The sequence below is a fragment of the Abramis brama genome (assembly GCF_963993115.1).
Source record: "Abramis brama genome assembly, chromosome: 14".
Classification (NCBI taxonomy): Eukaryota; Metazoa; Chordata; class Actinopteri; order Cypriniformes; family Leuciscidae; genus Abramis; species Abramis brama.
In genome coordinates this window covers 3,150,479-3,168,808 of record NC_139976.1, presented here as the reverse complement: position 1 = coordinate 3,168,808, position 18,330 = coordinate 3,150,479, and the positions used below count along the sequence as shown (strand labels likewise).

At 38.3% G+C, this 18,330-nt stretch overlaps 1 protein-coding gene across 1 annotated transcript; it reads right to left on the bottom strand.

Moving 5' to 3' along the window:
* Positions 1–951: 951 nt before the first annotated feature.
* LOC311095867 (alpha-tectorin-like) lies at positions 952–18,082 on the bottom strand. The gene is made up of 23 exons (XM_084134707.1): positions 17,896–18,082; positions 16,686–16,964; positions 16,465–16,560; positions 16,227–16,380; positions 15,815–16,068; positions 15,574–15,720; positions 14,908–15,487; positions 14,198–14,781; positions 13,302–13,866; positions 12,586–13,190; positions 11,917–12,472; positions 11,122–11,327; positions 10,640–10,849; positions 9,251–9,439; positions 8,857–9,146; positions 7,719–7,990; positions 7,140–7,259; positions 6,767–6,951; positions 5,235–5,395; positions 4,625–4,870; positions 4,216–4,378; positions 3,948–4,050; positions 952–3,809 (listed from the first exon to the last, which is right to left on the bottom strand). Exons 1-23 carry the CDS (start codon positions 18,064–18,066, stop codon positions 3,700–3,702), a joined length of 6,246 nt encoding a protein of 2,081 aa, XP_083990833.1. The 5' UTR covers positions 18,067–18,082; the 3' UTR covers positions 952–3,699.
* Positions 18,083–18,330: the final 248 nt, after the last annotated feature.

The following is an 18,330-nucleotide window of genomic DNA, read 5'->3' as shown; positions in this document are numbered from 1 at the left end:
ATACATTTCATCAATGGTGGGGAGTTAATAATATGATCTACCTCGTAGTCTGCTTCATAACTGTATATTGACTTGTTTATTTTTTTAAATTTTTATTATATTGCATTGCTGTCAACATATCCTCCTAAATATTGCACAATGCACCTTTTAAGGCACTGTGGAATTTATTAAATATGCAAGCTTACTGCATTGCATGTAATCAGGCATGCTAAATCAGCATGTATGGCCTATAGGGACGTCCCGCGTGACGTCACGCCATTTGGAGCAGCCATCTTGACGGAATAGAAAATGCTAAACCGCTGGTGATAATACAGCTCGTCGCGAAATATTCATCTCCATCATGCCCGAGCGATGCTGTGATACCGATAGCCTGCTAAGCTTTTGTATGCTTTTAATGAAGCTCCGGTGTAACGTGATGAGAAGTGAATAAGGTAGCAGTAGCTGTAAATGTCACCGAACTCAATGTCAGGAAGTTTTTCTACACATTAAATGCCTGTAAAAAGAACTTGTGGTGCTTCATATGGATCTATGATTCCTAATTCCTTTATCTTCCTCTTGTATATTTCTTTTTGTGATGACATGACGTGAAGAGTTAGCTGACGGTGCGCTAATAATAGATAGTGGCAGTGTTCGTCTAAACCAGTGACCGCGACGCTGAAGTGTGTGAGAACAAATGAATAACATCAGTGCTAACCACGAACATTTATTTATTTGGATTAAATATTTAAATAATACATTTTAATCATTCTGTGTCATTTTTCAATGTCAATCTTTTCACTATTTACATGTTTATGCCCAAAATGCTATACTATTCAAAGTAGTGGACTGTACCCTGTGTACATTATAAGCCTAGCTTATTTAACATCGTTACAGGCACCTCGCGAGCATTCATTCATTCAACTATTTTAAAAGACTGGAATAAACACCAGCACACACAATCAATCTTTTTTTGTAGTAAATTTAATTAAAAAATGTAAACCCAACAGGTATGAAATGTCAGAAAGAGAAAAAAAACTGTTAATGGGAAGACGAGCTGCAGCTTATTGGATAAATATATTTAGCCTATTTTTATTCAGATTGCACAGTTGGAAAGAAAATATATTTATAGGAACATTTCAGCAGGCTCAAGATAATTAATACAGTGACCATTATTCATTATTTTAATCAATTCGCAGCCATAAAACATGTGATAATCCGCATTCTCATGTATGTAGGTGCACTGAAGTATTCCGTCAAAATGGCTGACACGCGGCTAGGGGTCACGTGACTGGGAGATCCCTATACTAAATCAGCATGCCTGACTATATGCAATGCAATAAGCTTGCATATTTAATATTTATTTCCACAGTGCCTTTAAAGGTGCATTGTGTAATATTTAGGAGGATCTGTTGACAGAAATGCAATATCATATACATAACTATGTTTTCAGTGGTGTATAACGACAATAATGTACCGTTATGTTTTTATTACCTTAGAATGAGCCATTTCTATCTTCATACACATATAAGGGTCCCCTTATATTGAAATAGCCATTTTGCACTGACATTAGCCAGTAGCCCTTAACGGACAAACTACTTCAGAGCGCGTTTCGTTACTATGTTGTTCTTTGTGCAAAGAAGCTAGCTAAAGTCAGCGAATAAAACACTGACACAATGATGAACGAGTAGCAATAACATTATTTACTGAATAATTAAGTAAACATAATTTCTTAATTAATCTTTGTAAAGAAACATCATTGCTTAAACGTACAGTATGGGATTTTTTCTCCACTAGGGGTCGCTAACCTATTTACAATAACAAAGGCGTAGTTTGATGACGCAACATTTGCTAAGAATTATGGATCTTGTCGTCAACGTCAAGCCGACCGATCTAATAATGTTTATGGATGACTGAATACATCAATGTTTTTGTCATGACTATGATATGAAGCAGTTCGGGATTGCTAAGAGACAGCTATCAGCTCCAAACGCGACGCGAGTCCCGCGGATATAAAAGGAATATGGACATTTCATTCTACCGAACTACACGCAGAATCACTATTTACAGGTCAGTTTATTAGACAAATTAAACTTGTGAGGTAACGCAGCGCTGTTTCACTTGGTCTAACATTACACTATCACACTAAACTGCATTTGAATGTGTTGAAATGTAACTTATGTGTTAGTTTGTCTGTATGAGACTAACGTTAGCAGTAACGTTAAGCTAGATCAACATTAGAATAACATACAGATCATATTCTGACATTTTATCATTGTTGAACTATATAACATTGATTAGTTTTATGTAAATGTGCTCACCTGTTTAATAAAGTACATGTAGGAGCGGTCGAAGTCTCGGACGTGGAGCTCTCGTTTATATACTGTCTATGGGAGCTCTCGGCATCTCGAAAACACCGCGCTGATATTGATTCTCGTTTTAGTTCTCCTTTTTTATCCAAAGTCTGCTTGCCATGGTCCATAATGTTTGAACGAAACAACAACAGCGTGCAAATAGACATTGCGAACTACAGTGGTCCACGTCTGTCGTCTTGGTTACTATCAGAGGGCTCTGGTTCATAGCTCTGGTTACCATGGCAGCACGAGCGGAAACCAGGGACAACGCGGATATGACGCCATTGACTGCGACATAACGGAAATAAAGACACGGTCCGTGTCTTCGAATTAAAATATTAATTTCTCTGGATTTAGAAGTTAATTGGAACTGTCGGGATAATGTAAATACACAACTTTAAAAAATATATAACATAGATATAGTGATTTTTTATATTTTTAAAGCAAAAAAAATACATATTGTGCCTTTAACTGGCTACTCTCTGCTGTCTCAGACAACAACATCACTTCCTGTCTCCACCGTAACTTCTGTTGGTTTCAATTCGCAACATCACCACAGAGTGCACCTTTAAGTGAAGTACAGGTTAAGTAAATGCTATGTAGACCTAATATAGTGCATTTAGGAAAAAATCCTATCTAAAGTTATTTTTTTGGTAAGTTGTTTGAATTTGTAATAAAACTGACCGAATTTGTAAGCCGAGACTTTGTTTCCTATCAAAAGTAACAAAAGCACAAGTCCTATTTTTCTTCGGTTTGTGTTTATTTACTGTTCTAACTTAATTTTAAGTATGCAGGCTACATATATTTTCCTATATTTTAAGCAAAACACACACAAAGATATGATAATGTTAATACATTTTTTAAAATATTAGACCTTTAAATCCATTCCTTAGAAGCAGTCGAAGGTCAGGACACCCTTCAGAAAAACAAGACGGCCTAATACTATCATAAAATTACACAGGGACCGGACAGTTTCACATAATCACAGTCTGGATGAGGATTTAAAAAAAAATAAAAAATATTTAGGAAGGAAGCATTTTTTCCCCTCATAATACACAGTTATTAGCTGAAAGCATTTGTCGCAGTAAATATATAGAGTATTTAAAATATATTTTAAGTATTTTAAGTACAATTGAAAATAAAGAAAGAAGCAATCAAATTAATTCTTATTTTACCATACTAGACAGAGAAAGCTATCATTATAAACTGAAGGGTCCTCATTATTATTAGGTGCAAATACAAGTCAAAGCAGAACAATTTATAAGTTCAATGCCAATTGTTCCTAATCCAATGTACAGCGTACAAATCAGATATGACAAACAACATTTTTTTAAATGTATAATCAAAGAATTCAAAGGTAATTGTATGTCTAAACATACAACAAAGTGTAGGCACTAAGGAGTGAAACCATCAAAATGATCAAGGAACCACAGAGGCCTGGTGCCCTGGACACTTGCACTTTTTCTGGGATCGGTATGTCTGAAGGGGGACAAGACATGGTTCAGTGCATGGTAAAGTTGCAAAAAAATAAATAAATATGGATTAAATCTTACAGAAATTTGACATAAGTAAAAAAAAAGAAAATTAAGCATTAAGGTTATTAAATTGAATGTTTACCTGAGCTCCGTTCAGACCAAACCAGAGGACCCAGGGATATGGAAGCACTGTCATGGAAGTCGAGAGACCTGCGCTCTCTCCGCTGGTGTCCAGAAGAACAGTTCTAAAGATTAAAAATGGATAACCAGAATGTGATGAGATTTTTACAGTCTTCAACAGTATCTTACTGCATACGCACAGATTACTTCACTCTATAGATGGCGATATAATGCCAAAAACAGAAGGAACCAGAACAATCTGACACACGATTAGTGCACACTAAACTCACCGCTGAGCAGCGATTGCTTGACAGAAGGCAAAGGTGAACAGCACAGTGCAGGTAAAGCTTAGTGGAGTTTGCAGTGAAGATAAACATCCTGAAGGAGAAACGACTGGATGTCGAGATGCCGTTCTGCAGCAGCTCCACTGTGTTGTCATGTGGATTGGGACACCTGAGAATATCAATAATGACAAATTCTTTCTTTTTGAAACAGTCAATACAGAGTGATCTCCTTTAAATCATCACATGTTTGCATTCCATGTTCAAAAATTGAATACTTTCCTTTAGTCCTGAAAAACTGAAAGACATGTAACATGTAATGTAATCCTAGAGGTGATATGATTATTATTTATTCAGTAAAAATGTTACAATGAGTTAAGGCTAAGCTTAAAATAATTTTTAAAAATCCCAGCTTTACTCTGAAACGATGAGATCCCAGCGGGGGCTGTAATCAGGATCATTCACAGGTGTAGCCCAACACGTGTCCATCACCAGGGCAAACTGGCCGCTGTCGACCCCCTCAACACGAACTTCCACATGCATCTCCTGGTCGAGCTCTGCATCCACACGACCAGTGAAGGGCCGGGTAAACTCATCATCCTCATATGGAATCATCCGGACCAGATATCTGCCTTCACCAGCGGGAAGAGTCTTGTTCACCATGCTGATGAAATAATGGATAGGTCTGTGTTAAAACTATTATGTTTATGGATAAAATTATGTTTAAAATAGATATGCTTGGTTTTGAGAATATAACCATATATTTACTTTTTAAATACATTTATTTTTCTGCTAAAAGGATTAGTTCACCAAAAAAGATTTGGAATATATTTCAGGAGTTATATGGACCTTTTTATTTTATTTATTTTTTTACCTTTCTTAAGCTTGAAATTCCCCATGGGGATTAACTGGATTGAAAGATATGACCAGAAAAAAATGTGTGTGTTCCTTGGAACAAATATTAACAAACAAAATTTCTGTTTTTGGTGAACTACCCCTTTTAAAAAATAGTGCTGTTTCACTCCCACCTCTCCAGTGGGTTGATTTCCACATTCATGGAAAGTGTTTGTGATTGAGGATAAATACAGCTGAAAGAAATCTTCAGGATTTTCTCTCTGCTGATGATTAGACCTTCTGACCTCGGTGTCCCCAGAATAAAGTTATCATAGATGAAGTGGGTGCCGTTAGCCTGTGGACAACAAAGAAAACATTTGTAATTTAGTCTAAACTGAATTCAAAGTATATATATATATATATATATATATATATATATATATATACACACACTACCGGTCAAAAGTTTTAGATCGGTAAGATTTTTTATGTTTTTAAAAGAAGTCTCTTCTGCTCACCATGGCTGCATTTATTTGATAACAAAAATAATTAAAAAAAAAAGTATTATTGTGAAATATTATGACAATTTAAAATGATTGTTTTCTATTTTAATATATTTTAAACTGTAATTTATTCCTGTGATCAAAGCTGAATTTTCAGCATCATTACTCCAGTCTTCAGTGTCACATGATCCTTCAGAAATCACTCTAATATGATGATCTGATGATCAAAAAACATTCGTTATTATTATCAATGTTGAAAACAGTTGTGTACACATTTTTTTTCAAAATTCTTTGATGAATAGAAAGTTCAAAAGAACAGCATTTATTTAAAATAGAATCTTTTCTAACATTATAAATGTCTTTACTGTAACTTTTGATCAGTTTAACTCCTTGATGAATAAAAGTATTGATTTATTTTATTTTATTCCCCCCAAAATTAAATTAAAATTCTTACTGACCCCAAACTTTTGAACGGTAGTGTTTGTTACAAAAGCTTTAGATTTCAGATAAATGTTGTTCTTTTGAACTTTCTATTCATCATAGCATCATGAAATAAAAATTTAAAAAACTGTTTTCAACATTGATAATAATCATAAATGTTTCTTGATCATCAAATCATCAGTAATGAGTAATGATGCTGAAAATACAGCTTTGATCACAGGAATAAATTACAGTTTACATATAATCACATAGAAAACAGCTGTTTTACATTCTAATAATATTTCACAATATTACTGTTTTTGTTTGTATTTTTAATGAAATAAATGCAGCCTTGGTGAGCAGAAGAGACTTCTTTTAAAAACATTATAAATCTTACCGATCTAAAACTTTTGACCGGTAGTGTGTATATATATATATATATATATATATATATATATATATATATATATATATGTATATATAAAGCCAAAAGGTTTCATCAGTCAAGTAAAATTATGATGGGTTACATATTAATGGTGGAGAAGTTCCAGTTTCTTTTGTGGCATGGTGTTGTGTATCCTTCCCCTCTGAATCTCTTTGAGACTTTAAGAAGTCTATAGGGAGGTCTGTTTGGGCCCTTCCTTTGGTTGCTACAGATTGATTATTCAGTGCCCTTACAGACCTCCCTACATACTTCACAAAGTCTCATAGAGATTCCGCAAGAGGACAAACTATTCTGGTTATATCAGGCACTACAAATATTTAGATTGTGTACTGAATAGATTATACATATTTAAACCTACCACAAGATTTGTACCACAGATGTGTTCATCATCATCAAAATGGAATTCCACTCTGCCATTCCGGACCGTTCCTTTGCAGCTGGGATCATTGAGGTGTAAGACATCAGCTGGAAAACCAGCCTCAAAGAGCTGACAGCGAGACACAGATATGGAGCCAGAGCTGCTTTCACAGGTTTCTGAGAACTCTGAGTTAAAAAAAAAAAAAAGAGGCAAAAGATTGTCAGAATTATATATATATATATATATATATATATATATATATATATATATATATATATATACACATACATACTGTATATATATATATATATATATATATATATATATATAAAAGGTAACAAATGACTGATTTTTTTTTTTTAATGATACGAACCAAAAGAGTCAGGTTGTGATCTGGGTTGGTCATCGTTACATAAACAGCCATAAACACCATTTTTCTTCCCACACCATTCATCCTCAGAGCAGCTGAGTTCAGAACAGCGATCTCTCACATCTAAGAGGAAAAGCACAGATAGATGAAATACAACACAAAGACATTGAGTCATGTTAACAGAATCAGAGCTTAACATTCTAGTCCCCTGAATGAATATTGCTCTGTATTCCTCAAGGTATTTTTCTCTAGTGAATTAAATGGGTAATTTTATTTTTAATCATTTTCCCATTCAGATCCAAAAAGATAGTGATAGTCAGGGTTTTTCACATTCATTTTCCATCCACCTGGCCATAAGAATTAAATTGCTGGGGGGTTGTTACTTTACCTTTAAGATTTCCATATAAATGTCCTCAAAGTTCTCCGCATGTGAAATGTGTAGCAACGAATACTTTTAACCCAATCTAAGTCTGCCTAATTGCCTCTTTCTCTAAAGGTTAGCTCTTAGTTTAGTTCAGCTGCCTAAATTTTTAGTAACACTGGTGACAAAATAATCTGTGCTGAAATGTGATTTTGACTTACCGCACCGCAGAATCGAGCGCCATTCTGGGATCGGTGTCTCCAAGATGGCACAAGCTGTCTCATAGGCCTCAACAGCTGAACATAGCATGCCATTTGCACGTGTGTAGAGACACAGATCATACACACAAGAGTAGAAGTAAGGTGCCGGGTCAACATGAAGATGGCAGTTCTGGAAGGGGCCAGTGGTGTTGGTGATAATACTACAGAGATCAGAATACCTCTGCCTGGATGGACACTCATCAACATTACCAGTCTGGTCTCTGGCACCACAACTGAAGAATACAAGGAAAATTCAGGTCAGTTGCCTATACTATTTCATCGTTTGGATAAAGAAAGGGTTTACAGGTGAACAACAAACATAATTTCCTATTCATGAATATTTTAAACTAAAGCAGTGCTTCTCAACTTGTTTTGAAGCAAGACCTTTTAGGAGAGGCATTACATTGGACATTGAGTGGTGACTCAACAAAATACAAAAAGCAAACAAAAGTAAAGAAGTTTAACATTAAACAAATTGAACATTAGCATGAAATCAACATTTGGAAGCCAATCTCTCTCTCTCTCTCTCTCTATTTTGGTTTCTCCCACTCAAGGGTTGGCAGAGCGGAGTCATCCACAGAGTTATTCGGCACAGCTTTTACACCGGATACATAACCCTTTAAAAGTCCTTAACTGATGTAACACTGAGCGGCACTTAGAGTGCAGTAGCTTGTGTAACCGTAGTGGTTGGGACACTCAGACTTCATTGGAAATATAGTGCATCCAATTGACCTAACCTGCATGCCATTGGAAACCCACCCTGACACAAGGAAAGCATGCAAAACCCATACAGAAAGGCTTCTTTGTTCAGCCGGAACATGAGCCAGTCAATAATAAACCATTTAATGCATTTATGCAAATACATTTATGCAGTGTTTCATTCTGTCACTCCATTTACTTTTTACTTTCTGCATTTGCCAGACTCTTTTATACAAAGTGGGTGTATTGCTTTCATAAATTTTATCAGTTCATGTATTCTCTGGGAATCAAACCAATGGTCTTGCCTTGACAGTGCCTTGCCATTTTCCCTGTCCACCACTCTATCAAAACAAACCTGAGAAACATTTTTGTCACAAATGTAAAGTCTTGCGGTTCTTACCCTGGAATGCTGGTGTCTGATTTCCAGCTGTGGCCAAAGGAAATGTCATCAGAAGCGAGTTCTCCACTGGGCAGCACTTTGTCATCCTCAGGATTACCATTGAAATTTCCACACATTCCACATAGAGATCCATAGAATCTTTCACTCACTCTGACTAGAAGGTTGCTATGTCCATCAAAATGGACAATAAATTCATTGAATGCATTTAGAATCACAAATCCCTGATCCTCATGTACCTCTACAAGATCATTGATTTGATAAGCTGGTGTGTCAATAGCATTTCCATCAACCTGAAGCAGAATCAGAAAATTTCATCATAAGAAAACGAGAGAAATTGAGAGAAAATTTACATTGAAGTGTATACCAAATTTATATAATTTGAAGTGCAACTTACTTTAACTCTCCTGTTCTGCCCAATAGTGATGTGCATCTGCTGTCCATGCTGAGACAACCAAACATCCACTGCAGACACAAATGACACCACCATGTTCCCCCGGTGCCTGTTGGTGGCCACCACACGGAACTGCAGATCACTGTCCGTAACATTACCACAGGTCTGGGCAATCTCATACGAACACGTGCCCTGGTAGGATTAACACAATACACAGTCTCCATTACTACTTTCACTTCCAACACAGAAATAAGACATGGCATACATTCATTAATCGAAGAATCTTCATGTATTTATGAAATACATTTGCAGTCAAACTTGTTAACATATTCTAAACTTGACTGTTAACTCAGCTGTCCCCCGTTAGTCAGATACAAAACAACAGTTAAGGTAAGGTGCATAAAAAAATAAAATAAAATAAAAACAGCGGACTTTATGTTATGGTCTAGTTCTGTTTTTTTTTGGGTTCGTTTTCATTGATTGCCACATTCCCGTTTGCCTGATTTCTGTCTGCTAGTTTGTTTCCATAGTTAGTTTCAGTTTCTGTTGATTACTTCACTGTGAAGGCCTGGAACACACAAGAATTTTCAAATCTTATATTATTTTAAAAGGAGATTGATTTAAAAAAAAAAAAAACATTATAATCCTCTCAACGCACACACTAGACGATTTGGCTAGACCGCGGGACCACACACCTGCCGATTGTAGCAACATTTTCACATCACAGTGGCAATTACACATATATGAGATCTCACAGAAAATCGCGTGATCAAATGTGACTTTAAAAGAAAAACAAATATGGAGGATGATCAACGTCGTCAGCTGGATCTTCTGGCATGTGTTATATTTTACAGCGAAAACCATAAAAGGAGAAAGAATAGGGTGAAATCTTGGCTGAGAAGACACTAAAGATGCGGCTTATACATTTTGCAGCGCAAGCTTTCGTGACATGTTTGTGGGTGCCATGTTTCAGCTATAAAAACACATAACATCTGGTTGAAATTACATTGCGGTTATCCCGTCGGAGGCGGCCTGATCAAGAGTCATAAATATAAAAAAATATATATTAACAATTTGGGATTGGAGAGGCTCAGACTCGATTGGGAGCAGTAAAATATTCGTAATGACAACACAATTAAGGATTTTTTTGGACAAAAAGTCGGTTGCGACAAGCCTCGACAAGCCAGATCGTTGCTGGATGCAGATCAGGCCCCAAAATTGGGCTTAAAATCTTGAAGTGTGAGGCCAGTTCTTTGTCCAGTCATGTTAATGTTATTGTGTATTTGCCTTGTTGGTTTTCTCCAGCGTATTCCCCTGGATTATTAAAAAGAATTGTGGAATTCATTCTGATTTCTGCATGTTTATCTACACATAACAGTTTTCAGTTTATACCTGAAAGTGGGCCACAGCCCCATCAAAGGTGATGTAGTGGGGGTCGCCCCAGACTGTGCATGTGGACATTGGACTGAAGCAGTCACGACGTCCATTTCTGACGGCACACTCCATGGCCGCTGGGCAGAAAGATGCAGTGCAGCGTAGATCATTTGGAGCAAAACACTGACAGCGTTGGGAGCATGTTGAATCCCAGAACTGTTCACCAATCTACAAAATCAACAATGACAACAAACTTTACATTTCCATAACATAACATCAGTGAGTATTTTTACATACAAAAAAAAATCATGATATAGCCATGTAGTTTTTAGGAGTACCATGTATGATGATTATACAATCTTTGTACCATGGCATCACCACAATTGTTTTAAGTGTTTAAGATGATTTATGGAACCATAATACACTAAGGCTATGCCTCCCCTTATCCAATGCTCTATATAATAAGGCTCAACATGTAAACATTATATTTTAATCCTCACATGATAGTAGAATCCATCATATAAGCAGCCACATTGTTCCACTGGTACACAGAGTCCTCCACTCCTCACAAATCCCTCATCACAGAAACAACCTTCTGAGCATGTGTGTTCACAACTAGCATCGATGCTGCTGGCGCACGTGTGGCCACAGTCTGTTCCACACACCTCATAATGACTGTTTGGGATGTTTGATGAGCAGTCCATGACTGGCAATGTAACAACAAAAGTATTTTTATGAAACATAAATGCTTTTAATATATATGCACAATATTATATATTTGAGATTAAATGAAAACATATTTTTTTCATTAATTCATTTAACAGACGCTTTAATCCAAAGCGACTTACAAATGAGAACAATAGAAGCAGTTAAACTAACATTAGGACAATAAATTAAAATGTAGTTTAAGGGGCCGTTCACATATAGCATCTTTTGCGCGCTCAAATTTGTTATTTCAAATGTATGAATTTTCTCCATGTTTTTTACGTTTTTGAAGGATGGAGTGCACCCAAACACTACAGGTTTTTTTCTCTTCTCCGTAAATAAATCTTGTAGCAGAGCTACAGCGTTTTTCAGTGGTGGAAATCCATTACTAAACTTCCTGGTCGTTGTGGAGAGCGCAGTTCATGGTTTCATAGCAACGACAGACATCACTGGAGCGCAAGCGCTTTGGAAAGGAGGAGAAAACGGTGCAACCGCGCTTTCCACGGTTTCTTAGACGCGATATGTGAACGGCCCCTAATTGCCCTGGTCTTTTTACACACTGTATCTCAGCCACATCTCCAGTCACTTACCACACAATGCAAGTTCTCTCCAGGGGTAGACCATGGCATTGACAGACTGACAAGCACTCACATATGATTGGACAGAGCGACACAAAACTTCATTACTGTTCCCAGAGATGCACACATCAAACACACAGTTATCAAAATAGGCTTGTGGATCTACAGATCCATGGCAGAAGCTAAAGGGGCCCTGATTGTCTCTGATGATCCCACACAAGGCTTGAGTTGTGCTCTCATCTTGGCACAAAGGACAATGGTCCCCACAGCCATGATTGCATGACATGTCATCTTCAACCATCCATTCTGCCCCAAACTGGTCTGCTGAAGGTGCCAGAGCACCTGAAGGAGTGAGGAAGTCATCCTCCGGATGGCCATTAAAGTTACCACAGATGCCACACATAATTCCACTGTAGTCTGCTGGCACAACAATGTTTACCTCCCAGGAACCACCATAAATGACACTGAAACCAAAGTCAGTGGAGATATAGACAAACTGTCCTGTGGAGTAGACAGATACTCGGCCAGAGTCAAGATAAACAGGGAGGTTTCTGATCTCTTCATCAACCTAATTGAAGAAAACGTTGAGCTTGTTAATACAAACATTCTTATCAATAATTACAACAATAAAGTTTTTCACGTATACTCAATGGCAAAATACTGTAAGTGGGACTTGCTTACCTTAACAGCAGAATAACCATTCATGTCCTGTGACATATGCACAAGATGCCCAGAGACATTAACAAAAACTTCAACAGTTATTGACACAGGCCATCCATTCCATGCTTCATTTCTTGCTTCCACTTGGAAGTGTGGTAGTCCACGAGTATCATTACATACTGTGGCCAGCACATATCGGCATGTGCCTTGAAAGTCAAAGTAGGTTCCATCAAAGGAGATATAATGGGGATCTCCAGAAGCATAACAGCTACCATGTGGACGAGGATGGCAGCCATACTCCCCCTCCACCACACTGCAGATTTCTTGGTAACTGCAAGATGATGGTGTACAACGGACATTTCCAGTGATTCCATCACAGACACACAGGAACTGGCACTCTTCACCATGCCAGAACTGCTCTCCAGGCTGCCGATAGCGGCCATGATAGTGGCAGCCGCAACCAGTGGGGGGAACACAGCGATCTCCATCCAGCACTAGTCCATCATTGCACTGGCATCCCCCCTGGCATGGCAGAGCGCACTGGAAGGGAAACGAGAGGCTAGGGCAGGACGCAGGACAGGATGTGCCACACAGTTCAAAATGAGTATTTGCTGGACAGTTGGGATCTGGGACAATTAAGGCAAAACGGGATGGAAAAGGCAATAAATGATCAGAATTTTGAAGATATATACTTTTTATTCTTTCACTTTATCTTTATCACTTTATAAGATACTAACCACAGTGGGTAATACTCCTCCACTCTCCAACTGCAATGCCATTCTGTTGGCAGTGTAGTGTGTACCCTCGCAGGGCTTCACATAGAGCCTCCCTGGCACCCTCCGTCTGCTCCAGCATCTGAATGCAGTCTTCAATCCGCTGCCAAGGGTCTAGTGTTCTGCTGCACTCAGCAAATGGTCCATCGTTCAATGCCATGATGCTGCAGAGCTCACTGAACTCTGTTCTGTTCTGATAAAGTCCTGGTTCCCAAATGTCAGCTGGGTCCTCACAGTGGGCTGACAGGGATCCGTCACGCCAACTATCTGCAAATAGCTGGGAGTCATCCAGCAGGACCCCATCTGGGCTGTAGAATTCATCATCAGTGTTTCCATTCAAGTTCCCACACAGACCTCCAAGTGTACCATTGTAAGTGGTTGGAGCCGTGATTCGGACAATGTGCGGCCAGTCAGCTCTAACGGTCACTCCAAAGTTTGTCTCCAACACAAAACCCCTCACACTACTGTGATAGATGTGGATCTGACTGGAGCCAACACTGATGGGAAGGCCAACCATCTGTCCATCCACCTGAGGAGAGTATACAAGTAAATTGATAGGTAACACTTTACAATTAAGTTCTTTTTTTTTACTGTTCATTTTTAGTTTGTTAGCTCAGGTGAATTAAATAATACTAACAGATAAAACTTTATATTTTAATAATTTTAGTAAATGTTGAAATTAATATCAACTAAGATTCATAAATGCTTTAGAAGTATTTCTCATTGTTAGTTCATGTTAACTAATGAATTAACTAATGTTAATAAATGGAAACTTATTGTAGTGTTACCAATTGATCTAGCATATGAGTTCTTGAGACTGTTCTTAATACATGAAAAGAGAAAATAGTTTTTTAGCTAACCTGTACATTGCTACCTTCTCCCAATTCAATGGAAACATGAGTTCCTCCTGCCTCAAAATTTAGGAACCTGGAAAAGTCTTGAAGGCCTCTGGGTACTTTCTCCACTGTCAAAACAAAGTATGGCAATTGGGATGGCCCCATCACTCTTGCAAGGGTCAGTCCACAAGCTCCTGGGTATCTGAAAGTTTGTCCATCAAAGGTGTGGTATGAACCCAGGCCTTCAACCGAACAGGTAGCATAACTGATGGGTCGGCAGCCCCTCACACCATTATGGAGTCCACACACCTCTGCTGGACCACACTGGTGCTGATAGCAGACCATTGACCTGCTACTGCAAACACATTGTCTCCCACAGTCCTCATCCAACACTACTGACTGTCCCTCAGAGTAATAGAAGCCCTCAAATGTGCAGCCACAGTTCACTTCAGGCACACATTGTCCAGCACTGAGGATGTACCCATCATCACAAATACAGCTCTCCTGATGGGGCAAGGGACAGTATATTGGGGCAGATGGGTTGCTGCAAGTTGCAGGGCAGCTTGTTCCATGAGACTCGAAATGACTGCGCTCAGGGCATATGATTTCTGTAAATGGAGGGCAGAAATACAAATATGCATCAAACTCTGGATCTTTTACCTTGCACAAATATTTCAGTTACATTAAGTTGAATGCCAAACTTACTTCTAATAAAAACATAACAAGGCACTTACCACAAAAGCCTGGTTGTCTCCACTGTCCAAGTTGTACACCCTGCTGTTGGCACTGAGCAGAATACACATTGAGAGCCTGGCAGAGAATAGGCTGGTAACCTCCTCCTAAGCAAAGATCATAGACACAGTTCTCTATGTAGGTCTGTGGTGAAAACACAGAATGGCAAGATGCAAAAGGCCCCGAAACATCTCCCAGGATTCCACAGTGATTTGTGTCACTGTAAAGGCTCATTTCACTGCTGGTACAAACCGCACAAGCAAGACCTGTGCACCTGACATCATGGCATTCAGGATCTGTGTCCCCCTCTACCTTCCAAGAGTTGGCAAAATCAACATCTGAGCTCAAGATCTCCCCAGAGACTGAACGGAAGTCATCTTCAGGATGTAGGTTATAGTTCCCACACAGACCACATGTGGCATTCTGGTAGTCATAAGGTACAGAGATGGTGACATAGCTATATGCATCATAGGTCACTAGGAGACCAAAATCTGTGCTGATGGCCAAGGAAAACCCTGACTGATAGACTTGGATGGATCCATTGTGGAGGGTGAATGGTGTTGCTAGAAAGGTCCCATTAACCTTGACAATGTTGACAAAAAAGAAATTAGGAAGATGGATGGATAGCTGAACTAAAATCAACATTACAGCAATCCAGTGATAATTACCTTTGCCTCATAATAATGATCTTTGACTAGTTCAATTTCTTCATTATAGACAAATACTCTGACCATCCGAGTCCATGACACATGAGTACTACCCCGATGCTCGTTTTTCCCCTCAATGCGATAGTACGGCAAACCATTTCCACAAGCCTAAACAATAATACAAATTCAAAATCAGTAAAGGACTGTACAATCTCTTCTACAATAAATAGAAAGTCATAGCAACATTACTAAAATTACTAACCTCAGACAGAACATATGTGCAGGTTCCTTGAAAGTGAAATATCTGATTGTCAAAGGTGTAGTAGTGAGGATCACCCGAGATGGTGCATGTTTGTCTCTGAATGTTCTGACAAGAGTATTGGAAAGCAGCTGGACGACAAGCTTGGGAATAAGTACAGGGCTCAAAGCTGCACTGGATGCCTCCTCTGGTGCAGGAGCATCTCTGCTGACAGGTGGAATCACTCCAGAAGGAGTCTCCCAGCTGCACTGGAAAACCTATAACAAAGAGTTTATGAATATAAACACCAAAAATGCGTAATTACTGGAAGGCTTCACCTATGGCTCACTAGCATGATATCATTACATTTGAATAAGTCATTCATAGTCTTCCAGAAATTAGCAAATATTTCATGCAATCAGAAAAGCAGTTTTACCATTAAATTGACAACCACGTGTTCCATGATCTGTTCTGAAGGCCCATCTGCCTGGCACATTGACATTGCTGCTGTATGGTAGGCTTGTGATGTCATTCTGGAGTGATCCAGTAATTGAGAAATGGTGACTTGAGTCGATGGTGTCATAACCAGCCTAATGATAAGGAAGACATTCAGATGTCTGATTATTTAGTCATAAACAGTTCAATAGATCATATCAATGTCATATTGTGCCTACCTGTACATATCGTTGCGTTGGAGCGATTGCACCGTAGTTTATTACAACAAATGAGAGATGGCCATTTGAAATCAAAACCACTTGGAAAGATGTTTCCTTAAAAAAGACAAATAATAATTTTTTTTTTTTTTTTTAGTGAAGCAAGAAAACATGTGGTATACCGATTTTTATTTTTAAATGGGCACATGACGATCTCCACGGTACCAAATTGTTCTACTTACTGTTCCTGAATTGGAGAAGTATGCAACTCTATCCCATGTCGCAACAAAAACCCATGAAGCAGAGAAACTCAAGTCAGGGAAGTATTGGTTTATGTCTTGGGTCGCCTGTGTAAGGACACTGCCAGAGGTGTACTGTTGATATGAGATAACACCATTCCTACGGTTGTCAATATCTGTCCAGAATGGAGCAATGACGTCTTTCCCTTCATAAGCTGGGAACTGGTATGGAGAGTAGCTGTACCATTCCCCATCAAAAGTCAAGTGTCCATTGTTGTTAACCTGAAATAGAAGAGGACTGATTATCAGGTACAGGTTTCTTAAAAAAGATGCTACATTGCTTGTAACAGTAATTTAAACCGCAGTGAATGGTCATTTTTCCCATTTACTTTTTCTCAAAGAGTGCAATGTTTATATACAGGGGTGCACATAACTTTATTGGTCTGGTTCTCAAGGGAGCATCTGGAGATGCTGCTTGGTACTCACACTTTACATGGCACACTTATCCTACAAGCTGTTGTCATCACTTTCCTCCTGACTGCTCTCCTCACTATCTTCTTTTCTCTCGAACATGGTAGATGATGATGATGATGTTTTTATTTTATTTTATTAACATTAATGACACAGACAACAGCAGGAATATTAGGCTGCTGTCACTTTAAGACCAAATGCATGGACCGAATATACTGACACACATCCAGTTTCTTTCTCAACAATCGAGAGAATTCTTGTCCAGATGGGTATTTTGACATTATTTTGTGTCTATGTATCCATTCAAGCGCAGATTAATGTGAAAGAGGAATCAATTTGGTGTCTGAGTGCTGTCTGAAACGTGTCCCCCCCCACTCCCCCCCCCCCACTCCCCCCCCCCCCTTCTCTGCATGCGCTCGCTTTGGGTATGTGAGGCTGTGCGTACAGATAACAACGTGCAAGTCCTGATTTTCTCCTCTTCTTCCACTTTTAAATTGTTTAGATTGACAAGTTGCACCCCTTATAATTAATGAAAACACTTATCATAATGATTGCTATACCAGAGATAGAGAAAAATCCTACTCCAGTAAGTAAACGTGTCCCTGTTTTTTGGTACTCAAAAGTATTCTTTTTACGTTTTCTGATGCGCATTGTTTATTTTCACCACACATGCACCCCTGTTTATAGACATAGGTTTATAGACACTCATAATCCAATATCCTCTCATATCAGATTGACTTACATAAATTTGGTTGTATGTTTGCCCAAAAAATATAAATGGCTGCTGGAGGTATATAACTGATGAACTCCCATCATCACTGCGTCCATTTACTAAGTCTCCAGTTCCAAATGGATAAAATTGGCTCGTAATATTGATGCCATTGTCTAAAAAAAAAAAAAAAAAAAAACGCATTGAAAATGTGCATCATTTCAATTTCATTTACCTTAGTGTCCCCATCATAATATTTGTATTCTCAGTATAATGAAATGCATATTATACAGTATTGTGGCCATATATCAGCATGGCTGTGATTTCCAGTGGCCTTGTGCCTATGGATGAATCCATTTAATATAGCTCATAATATACTTGCCTATATGGCTTTATAAATTATTTTATATTATTTACATGCATCGCAAACATATAACATGGATCTGATTTTCTCATGCCAAACAAAAA

Coding starts and splice junctions, on each gene's coding strand:
- LOC311095867 (XM_084134707.1), bottom strand. CDS start 18,066: ATGCGTTTTTTTTTTTTTTTTTTTTTAGACAATGGCATCAATATTACG. Junction 16,561..16,685: donor ACTTCTCCAATTCAGGAACA/GTAAGTAGAACA, acceptor GTCTTTTTTAAG/GAAACATCTTTCCAAGTGGT. Junction 4,051..4,215: donor CAAGCAATCGCTGCTCAGCG/GTGAGTTTAGTG, acceptor TTTAATCTTTAG/AACTGTTCTTCTGGACACCA.